Raw genomic sequence first — 10,525 nt, forward strand, 5'->3', positions numbered from 1 at the left:
ACTGTGTATCTTCAAGCATTTAAGTCTCCAAATGCTATATCTTTTGATCGACGTGCACCATCAGTTTTCTCCAACACATTTGCTTATGCACCCACTTTGTCTTCAGCGATCCTGTCGGGAAGGTGAGCATCACTGGGTGTTCTTAAGTTCGGCACTCTTGCTGCAGGAGAAATGAATAGCACGGGTGCATGGCTTTGGAACAGGCGTTTATTTGCTACTATTGCAAGTGGTAGGAGACAGAAATGTGGGGCAGGGCTCTCGGCACTTGTTTTCTCCCTGGAAAGGAGTCAGCGGAAGGTCATGTCGCTTTTTAGCATCGGGGACACCTGCAGCCTGAATAACTCCATGTGCCTGGGCATCCACGTCGCCAAGGTCCTGCATATGCCCACGGAAGGGGCCGTGGGTAACAGGGATGTATTTTGCTCCTGGCTTTGATTCGTGATGTGGGTGAGCACATCTGCTACCTGCTGCTGAATCTCCTTTTCCATCACTTTCAGAAGATGGATGTGAAGCAATTAAGGCTTGACTTCAGGAAGGCTGATCACGTTAGATGCATCCTCTGACCGATACCTCCAACCTCCTTCATCATCATGGCAAACATGACCTCAAGCTCAAGAACTCAATCCAAACCGCTCTAATTTAGGAAACACTAGTCTTTCCAAATACGACATTGGGATCCCGAGGTAGAAGTCAGGATTGAGAACAGATGGCAAAGGGTTGTGGCACTAGTTGTCCATACGGATGCAGATTGCATCGCACAGGGTGTGACAGTGCCTGTAAGCAAGGCGTATTCTTTGGGGTCCATGGAGCTGCAAGGTCAGCCTCAGCTGCTCCATCACCTCTGCAAGGGTATGCCAGGGCAGAGTTAACTGGGGGTCCATGTAGCAATTGAGGGGGACAGGAAGCTCTAGAAAGGCAAAGTTGCACCTTGGGAACGTGTGAAACAGCAGGGTCTGTAGGACAGCCATGGACAACGGGTTTCCGCAGAGTTTCAAGGTTCTGAGCTGAGAGCAGTGACCCAGAGCAGGCTGCAAGTAATCGCAGTCCGAGTCCGTGATGCCACAGTCCGCCAAATCCAGGTGGACCAGGGTGGCTGAGACTCTGTTCAGCAGAGCAGGGAGGAACTCGTAATTGGAGCCAGGCCTGCGTACACCACTCAAGTCAAGGGATTTCAGGTGGCTGGTGCAGGGACATGAGGACAGGTATGTCAAGTCCTGGTCCATAAGCAAGGAACGGCGTATGTGCAGGGTCTCCAAGGGCGCCTGCAAGCATCTGAGCAGCTGGTGGAGGTGGTTACCAAAGAAGTTCACAGAGTGCAGCATGAGGGTGTGGAGCTGATGCAGACTGAGGAGCTGAGTGGTGAATTCTTGAAGTAGCTTCTGCACCTCGTCCTCATCGTTCTCCCCGGGGACGATGCAATACAGGGTGCATTCAGAGAGGAGGAGTGTATGCAGCTGGACCATCTGGGCCAGGTAAGGAGCGAACCAGTTGAGGCTTTGCAGGTCCCAGCTACCAAGCAATCTCATCTCCTGGACAGAGTTTAGCTGCACTATGTTGAGGATCTCCCCAAGAATGGGAAGCGGGGCAACATTCCGAACAAGCTCGAGCTTCCTGCAGCACAGGTGTGGCAGGTCCTTCGTCTGCTTGACCCTTTCGATGAGGAAGGTGAGCATTTCATTTGGGATGTCTTCCTGAAAGCACAGGTCAGTGAGCACCGTCATGCCAGCCAAGGCTGGATATTTCTCCACTGACCTACATTTGTCTTCTTTGAGGATCTGAGTCTTGGGATGGGTGGACTCTGGATCCTCTGATGATGTTACAGAGGCAGTAGACTGGCGTCCAGCCCACACTTTCCAGAAGTTGGTCCCAGTGTTCATTTGTAAATCCAGCACTTTCAGTTTGCATCTCCTGTGCTTAACCTTCTGGGAAAGCAGTATAGCAAGGCCATCAAGGGCAGCCTTTAAGATGTCAGGGGGAGACTGACAATCTTCCATCAGAGCCCCCAGAGGGAGCTTGAGGAAGGGCCACACCCCAACCATGGCCTTCACTGTCTCTCTGCAATCTCCGACAACAGCTGCCACGAACAGGGGAGGGAAGAGCTCTGTGGGCAGCCACTCCAGAGAGGCAATGGCTGAGGCCTCATTCTGCAACACACTCTGGATGGCCAGGTCCAGGAACCTGGGTGGGTTCCTGCTGCTCATGCTGATCAATCTGCTCCAAGAGCGATCCTGACCTGTGAATGAAGAGAAAAGGTCTGCTCAGTGTTCTGGGAGAGCCAATCTGGTTGTCCTAGCCCTCCACAATCTGGACTCCACTGTCATCCCCTTAGCCCCTCAGAGAGGAGCTCGCTGACCATGCTAATCTTTCCAGTAACTCACACTGGTAGAGGCTGGTCCACGTGGGCTTAGATTTCAAACTGGATTCTTCTTCTTCTGACTCAAGTTGACCCAGAGGCTGTGGAATCCAAGATGGGCAGTCAGGAGTCTGATGGCAGACAGTGACCTCAGCAGCTGGCGAGGTGAATGAAGCAAAAATAAGTAGGAAATTTGGGGGACGCTACCTCAAGTTTCAAAGACTGAGAGTGAGATGAAAGGGCCCGACATTTCAGAGCTAGGGAACACTTATCCATGGGACTGGAGGTCTCATCCTTTCAGCTCAGGGGCTCTGACAACAGATGGTTTTGCCTCTCTGGATTCATCTGCATCGCTCATTCCCTAGATCATGAATGCAGAATATTCAAACATCACAACAGAGTGAAATCATCTGGAAATAGAAATTCCACTCAAAACTTACTTTCTGAGTAAGAAGCCGGATGTCCGCATTCACTTTTTAAAAATTTCTTTTAATGGAAGACAGATGTTTCTTTGCTTTTATTAAATATGTTTATTGGGGGCTCTTACATCTCTTATCGTAAGCCCCACATGCATTCATTGTGTCAAGCACATTTGCAGGGATGCTAATATCATTGGTTTCAAAACATTTTCTTTATACTTGACCCTGTTTATATACAATGAGAGGGAAACCGATCCATGTACTTATATCTATATGTTAAGAATTAAGGTTGCAGATGGACATGGGGCCTAGATTCAAGTACTACCTCAACAAAAGTCACTTGGTCCTAATTATCTGCATTCTGTGATGCTCACCTTCCCGACACCATAACGTAAGATGAAATGTGGGCATAAGCAAAGGTGGGGAAAGCTGCCTGTCTATGAAAAGATATAGCATTTGGGGTGTTAAGGGCTTAAAGTTAAATAAGCAGCCATCTAGCTGAAGTGGTTTTCTTGATTTGACTGTTATTGATAACTTATTGAAAATGAAATGTTCTGACTGAAGCCCTTACCTAAAAGACATTTTGTGGGAGTTCATTATCAGCAGGCAAAAGCAAAGCTGGGGCCATGAAGCTGAAGACTTGAATCAGATGCAGGAGAATGCAAATATAACCTCGGACACATTCCACTTGAATGTCAAGAGCATCTCAACAACAGATGTGATGAAGTCAACACGATCGACAGAAAACTGGACCAGCTATAGCATGACATCAATAGTATCATGTATGAAAGAAAAATCCTTCACAAAACAGAAAAGAATGAATGACCTAGCTGGACGCAAAGGAGACTCTGAATCCTGACATTGGTAGAAGCATCCCTAAAGCCAATGGAAGAAACCATCAAGAGCTGAGCAGAACATGTAAAACAGAAGACAAATTACACTATTATAGTGAGATATGCTTCTCAATGTGAACATCACCAGTGATAATAGGAGGTCAAAGAGGTGGTAAGAGGAGGCCATTCCATGCATGTAACAGAGAAAGGAGAGGTGGGAAGGAGCTGAGACCCAGTTAAAGCTTTGTCTCACATAAAAGCAGGAAAAATAAAGGCAGAGCCAATTAAATACAGATTCGTTTGGGGTTTCCTCCTGTCGACAGGAAAACTAAACATAGTCATTTCTGCCAAGATCTTTGTTAATAGCTTTGGAATAAAAAAGGGACTTTTTTTTATCCATCGCGTCATCATTGAGGAGGACAAAAGACTAAGCTTTCGCTCATTTACATGTCTTAGTTTACAGGAGACCTCCCTTAAGTCTACACTCTCATTCTTCCCCTGTGCTTCAGCATCATTTACCTGTCTTTCCCAGAGCAATCTGTTCCACCTTGCTTCCAGGACACCGTGAGATTCCGAGCTACTGATCTTCCCCGTGTCCTTTCAAGTTCAACATGAGAATTTGGTGGTCAGAAAATGAGTGTTGGTTCTCAAGAAGGCAGTGGGACTATTCCCTGCATTAGGACAGACTCGGGAGCCTTCGCAGGCAGTGGTTATGCATTGGGCTGCTGTGACCTGCATGGTCAGCAGTTTGAAACCACCAGCAGCTTCGCAGGAAAAACACTGGGCTTTCTTGTCCCATGAAGAGTTATCGCACCAGCATTTCTAAGGGGTTGCTGAAAGTCAGCAGTGACTCCATGGCAGTGTGCTTCAGTCTGAGAGGCTGTCAGAAAGTGCTCGACATGTAAGGTCAAACCCAATGCAGACAGAGCTGAAGAACCTTCCTTAGAATTTTTTAAGCGCAAGGAACTGAAGATGACCACAAGTGCTAGAAGCAAAACAAAACAAGACAGAACAGAACGAATCGAAAGTGCAAATTTCACAATCAAAATTCTATGGTTCCCAATTTTGAAAGATGCTGTTTTGGTTAGGAGCATTTGTGTCATTCCAGATGCACAGAAATCCTATAACCTACGAAGGAAGCACTGTTCTGTCCTGTCCTCCCAAGCCACCACTGTGAAACAAACTGCCACACAAATATTCGATGAAAAATGCAGGGGCCACAAAAACAAGATGAAGGAACACACAGAGTGGGTTTCCTAAAAGAAGGAGACAGTCAACCATGACAAGAAGTAGCGTATGAAACAGGGATTCTAGGACAAGACCCTTTCCCTCTGTCCATCCATGGATCTGGTCTCCCACGGAGAGGCCGCTGTGTTCTCCCATCTCCTTACACCAGCCCTCCAAGATCTGCGTCCCTCCCCATCAGCTCCTCGCAACCATTCAGGTAGTTTTCATGTAACTCTCATTCAACTCACAGTTGCAGACGCTGACAAGGCTCCAATTTCAGTCTTGGCCACGGTCCTTGTTGAAGTAGATCCGGTGCATGAAGAATCCAAGAAGGCAGGTCGAACGGCAGACTTCTTCGTCAAGAATGTTGAGCCTGAAAACTTCCAGAGAAGCCAGGAAAATGTTGGCAAGGTTCCGTCTCAAGTCCAGACACCTTCAGGTCAGGTGAAGGGTCCAGGTGCAGAACAAAGCTACAGAGCATTCAGAGAGTCCTTTTAAAGGATAAGACCACACCCACCAGGAAGCTATTGCTTCCCCCTCATTGGCTGTTCACAGTAGGTCTCATCATGGAAGTGATGGCATTTCGTGAGATCTCATCAGCCGGGCTGATGCCATCAGAACGGACCAACTCCTGAGAATCCAGACCCAGCCCTGTTCACACAAGTCCTCGGCCATCAGCCCTTATGCACGGGGAGGGAGAGGACACAGAAGATGGTGAGGGTTGTGTTGGCGGGTGAGAGGGATTAAGTGGGTGTTTAAAAAATGGTTTTATTTTCCTATTTCTCATACATGCAATATAGTTTTGTCATTATGGGTGCTCCTCTTTGTAGTGCATTTCCTGAAGCACAAACTTTCGTCCACTGTAGCTCATCCGACTTATGAACAAACTTATGTAAAGGAGTAGAAATGCCTCCTTGTCTTCCTACTGACTGTCAATCTCTCCAGGAGTAGATGGCTTCATTAAAGCACATGGACTGGCTGACAGATTTGAACCAGTGACCTGGTGGTGTGCTGACCAATGTTTGAAGGACTGACCTCTGCAGAAGGATCCCACACACTGTCTTAAATCTCAAGTGCTCTCAGGATACAAGCATCAACCTAAGAGTTTCCATGACTGTAACTCTGTGTGGGAGTAGAAAGCCCCATCTTTCTCCCATATATAAAGTGTCTTGTCTGCTTTTGCCCCATGGGATGCTTTCCACTTTCTCTCAAGGGCTGTATGAGCTTTGTTGGTAAACAATGCTGCGTGTCTTTGAGGTGGCAGGCTCTCATCTTTCTCCATTGTAGAAGCTAGTGGTTTTGGAAGCCTCCAACTATTGATTAATAGACAAGCACAGCCCACTACCTAGGCACAACTCCAAAACTGACATCCTTCCGTGCCCATTTCTGTTAGGTCGAGGGAACAGAGCCCAAAATTGAATGCACATTTTAAATAGTGTTGCTCCAGGAGAAGTAAATACCACAAGAGGATAGCTTTACAAAGAGACATTTATTTTATCTTAGGCAAAATATGTTAGTGTCAGAAGCTTAGACATGGATATGAAAGATTGGATGTTGATTGTCTTGTACTGGGATGGACTGGCAACTTTCAGCATCTGTGTGCATTCCATGGGGATTCCACGAGTGTTGGCATCCAGGTTCTTCTGAATCTATAAGGTTTCCCTGCAGGGACCCTGGGTTCCAAGGACATGCTCTGCTCCTGACTGTTGGCCTCTCTTTTCATGTCTTGTTAATGAGAGATGTGAAGCCAGCAAGGAATGACTGGGCTAAGGGCGTAAAGGTCAGATGCTTCCTGTAATCTTCAACCCCAATCACCACATTGTTAGAGCAAAGATAGCCTAATCCTCTTGAACCTAACTCCAAATAATATCATTTGCATAGTGAACATGAGGGTTTTCCAAGTGGTACAGTAAACCAGAAGCATAAGTGAGGATTAGTAAGGAAGGCAACCACATTAGCTTGCCACATGCATGATGATTTCATCCTAACTTCCCTTACTGGGAGAAAATCTAAAGTGAGAAATCTGTAGGCCTGCAGGGTCGTCTTGAGATCCTCCATTGCCTCTAAAAGAGTATCCTAAGAGAGAACTTTCCGTGTCCTCATAGCAATCCTGAGGCACAAGGAGCCCCAGAAGGGAGAACTTACACAAAACTTGTGTGCTTAAGCAGGTCCTGCAGGACAGCCATGGAGATTGGGTTTCCATCCAACTCTAAAGGTGGTGAGGTGGGAGTACTGGCACAGAGCAGGCTGCAAGGCAGTGAGCTCAGAGTCATCCGGCTGAGACCCTCTCTAGCAGACTTGGGAGGAATTCATGTCTTAAGGAATCCCTGAACAAACCACTCATATGCGGGGACCTTAGTTGGCTGGTTCGGGGACAAAAGCACAGGCGGTCAGACCAGAGTCCAGCGCAATGCAGTGCTTTTAAAGAGAGAAACTGCGAATGTGTAGGCCAACAACTGAGCAGCTGATAGACGTGGTCATTGAGGAAGAAGACTGCTTCCAGAACGAGGTGCTGGAGTAATGCAGACTGACGATATGAGAGGCCAATTTTGCAAAACACTTGTCCACTTTGTCCATGGTACATGACACCAGGGGATCTGGACATATGTGGGACTTACTTGGGAAAGATGGGGTGTGCTCTGGTGACCCATCTGGGACAGGTAAGCAGTAAACCAGTTGCGCCTCTGCAGGTCCCATCTGCAGTGGATTCCCACCTCCTGCACAGAATCCATCTGTACCCCATTTAAGATCTCCTCAATAATCAGAAGCTGTGACAGATCTCCTTCAAATGCTAACACCCGACAGCAGAGGGGTGGCAGGGTCTTTCCACAGTTGACTCTTGTAATGATAATAGTGAGCAATTCATCTGGTACTGATTCAAGAAGGCAAATGCTTGTGAGCAAATACATAGAGGACAAACACTGAGGCTTCTCTCCTGCTATGGGATCCTTCCCTTTGAGAGTCACAGTCCTGGGCTGGGTTGTCACTGGACGCAATGGATTGGGTTTCAGACCACACTCTCCAAAACTTGGTGTCAGTGTTCAGGCATATATCCACAACTCAGAGTTCACATCCCCTGCGTGGAATCATCTGGGAAGCAGGATATCAAAATATCCTGTTGAGAATGCCAAGACTTCATGAGAGCCCCTAGCGAGAGCAGGATAAAAAGCCAAGACACTACCGTGGCCTTTGCTGCGTGTCTGTGTCCACCGACCACAGCTGCATGACAGTGGTGGGAAGAGTTCATGAGTAGCGACCCCAGGACAGCCATGGCTGAGGCCTCATCCTGCCACACACTCTGGATGCCCAGGTCCAGGAGCCTGGGTGGGTTCCTGCTGCTTCTGCTGATCAATCTGCTCCAAGAGCAATCCTGACTTGTGAATGATACGAGACGTCTGCTCAGACTTCTGGGAGAGCTACACTGGTTGTCCTTGCCCTCCAAAACTGGATCATGGCACCCAGAGCTCCTCAGAAGGGAGCTTTCTGGCTTTGTTACTCCTCTTATCAACTCACAGTGGGAGAGGCTCTCAAGATCCATGTGAGGCTTACTTTTCAGTCTAGCTACTTCCTCTGCGTACGTTGGCCCTAAGGTTTTCGAACCCAATATGGGCAGGCCGATGTTGGACCTCAGCAGCTGGTGAGGTGGATAAATCAAAGATCAGTAGGAAATATGGTCATTGCATATTGAATCAAACCATCCCAAGGCTAACTAACTCTACAGGAAAGGCAAACTCAAGAGGCATAATGGTGCGTTCATCAAACTGAACTTGGAGATCTGTATTGAACTACAACACTCTGGGTGATGGGGTATCTATGGGAGTACAAGAAAGTCTTGTCAATACAATGATCAGTAAAATTTTCTCACGAATCACTAATGAAGACGCTGAAGTAGTTTTCCAATCACTTCAGTATGAAATTGACCCATCATGTAGTCAAGCCACATAGATAATTATTGGTAATTGGAGTGAGAAATTAGGAAACAATGAGGTAGGGAAAACAGTTGGAAAATATGGTCTTGGTGATAGAAGGATTCGTGAAATCACAAGGTAAATTTTGCAAGTATACTTTAGACAAACATTGGTCACATTAAGGCAATCTTGTTGACTGATGAATAACCTGACTCCTTCCCCCCTTTCATGTCAGAGAGTCCCAGTAGTCATTTATTTTAAAATATGCTCCTATGTAATCAAAATTAAAACATTTTAATTAATATCATTGTTCCCTTTAATGTTTTAGCCATGATGGTACTATTTTTATTTTATTGACCAGGATGTTGTTATCAAAGCTATACCCTGCAACATTCACTAACTCTAAAGAATAACATTATTAATTTTCCTGGCTGATTTGCAGAAGCTGGTGCCTTGCGTACTCTTGCTGGGTGGTCTGCAGACCAGCGGCACCATGTAAGGCCATAGCCAGCCCACCAGGGGGATGCTGCCCGGGATGTAGTGGATCTTCTTGTGGTAGAAGAGGAGCCCGTCCACCTCAAAAGGGAAGCGTGTGGCCAGCACCTCACACAGCCTCTTGGGGTGCACTGGAAGTTCTGGGCCCCACAAACTAAAAAGGATTGAGCTTTGTTTGCTCTCCCAGGTGGCCTTCCTCGGCTAACTTCACATGCATCCAGTAGAACCAGAAATCAGTGGGGCAGTCATAAACGCGATGTCCCCGCTAACACAACAGGTCCAGAACGTAGTAGGTCTGCTGCACCTCGCTGTGAATGCAGTGCACAATGGTGTCCATGAGCTCTGCCTGCTGCCTCCGGGCAGGAGGGAAGGAAACCTGTCCACACAGTAAACGCTCTTGGTGTAGGTGCTGGTGCAACCCCTGGAGGCCAGGATGAGCGCTCTTTTTCCAATGGGGCACAAGACCACAATCCACTCCTGCCCCAAGTCCGTGGGGACATCAATCAGCCACTCAGAGAGCATCAACTGATTGGCAAAGTGCTAGGGGAGTTTCTCGTCAATGTCAACATCCATGTCTTCGTCATCTTTCCTGTGTTCCTCCTCCTCACTCTGCACTCCAGTCCAGTCATCTTCAGCCAGCCTTCTGGCCTGGTTCACAGAGGCGAGTCGCTTGTATTTCTGCAGTTCAAATAACGACGGTGCAGCTCATCCTGCTCCAAGGAACTGCACTTGGGCTTGTACTGGGACAGGAGCGGGTGTGAGGCTGCACATCCGTTCAAATCTCGGGACACAGAGAATCTGCTAGCCAGGGCTGGACTCAGCTCTTCCATCATTCCATCAAACTTTTTGAACAAAATAAATGGCAGCTATGCACGACTGACTTCTGCCTGTGCAATCCACGGAAATCAAGTCCACTACAGAAGTTGGACAAGTGTTTCACTACAAAAGAGACCCTAACACCAAGATAAGTTAAGGACAAAGTGCCTTCGTTTATGAAGGACACAAAGATGCAGACACATTAGGGTCGCCATTCCCATGAAGTCTTCATACCATCAGACTAATCAAACACGGGATTTTACTTCACTAAGTCCTGGAATACAGGCAGCTGTACAAATTCATGAGTAATTGTAAGACCACTAATCACAATAAGAGGGGGATTATGGAAGCCAGAGGAGGACCAAGATTGGGACACATAGTTTATGTTCTAAAGACTTTGGCACTTTCAAATGAAGCAATTGAGCAAGATGCTAGGGTAGGACTCCTGATTATGCAACCTACAGTCCTGTCCAT

The 10,525-nt window shown here is 47.2% G+C and overlaps 1 protein-coding gene and 1 pseudogene across 1 annotated transcript; both read right to left on the minus strand.

Moving 5' to 3' along the window:
• Nucleotides 1–725: 725 nt before the first annotated feature.
• Nucleotides 726–1,721, minus strand: LOC142435695 (PRAME family member 27-like). The gene has a single exon (XM_075539886.1). The coding sequence runs from the start codon at nt 1,719–1,721 to the stop codon at nt 726–728; it is 996 nt and encodes a 331-aa protein (XP_075396001.1).
• A 7,421-nt stretch (nt 1,722–9,142) lies between these two features.
• On the minus strand, nt 9,143–10,065 carry LOC142435696 (snurportin-1 pseudogene; annotated as a pseudogene).
• Nucleotides 10,066–10,525: the final 460 nt, after the last annotated feature.

The sequence above is a fragment of the Tenrec ecaudatus genome, chromosome Y (genome assembly GCF_050624435.1).
Source record: "Tenrec ecaudatus isolate mTenEca1 chromosome Y, mTenEca1.hap1, whole genome shotgun sequence".
Classification (NCBI taxonomy): domain Eukaryota; kingdom Metazoa; phylum Chordata; class Mammalia; order Afrosoricida; family Tenrecidae; genus Tenrec; species Tenrec ecaudatus.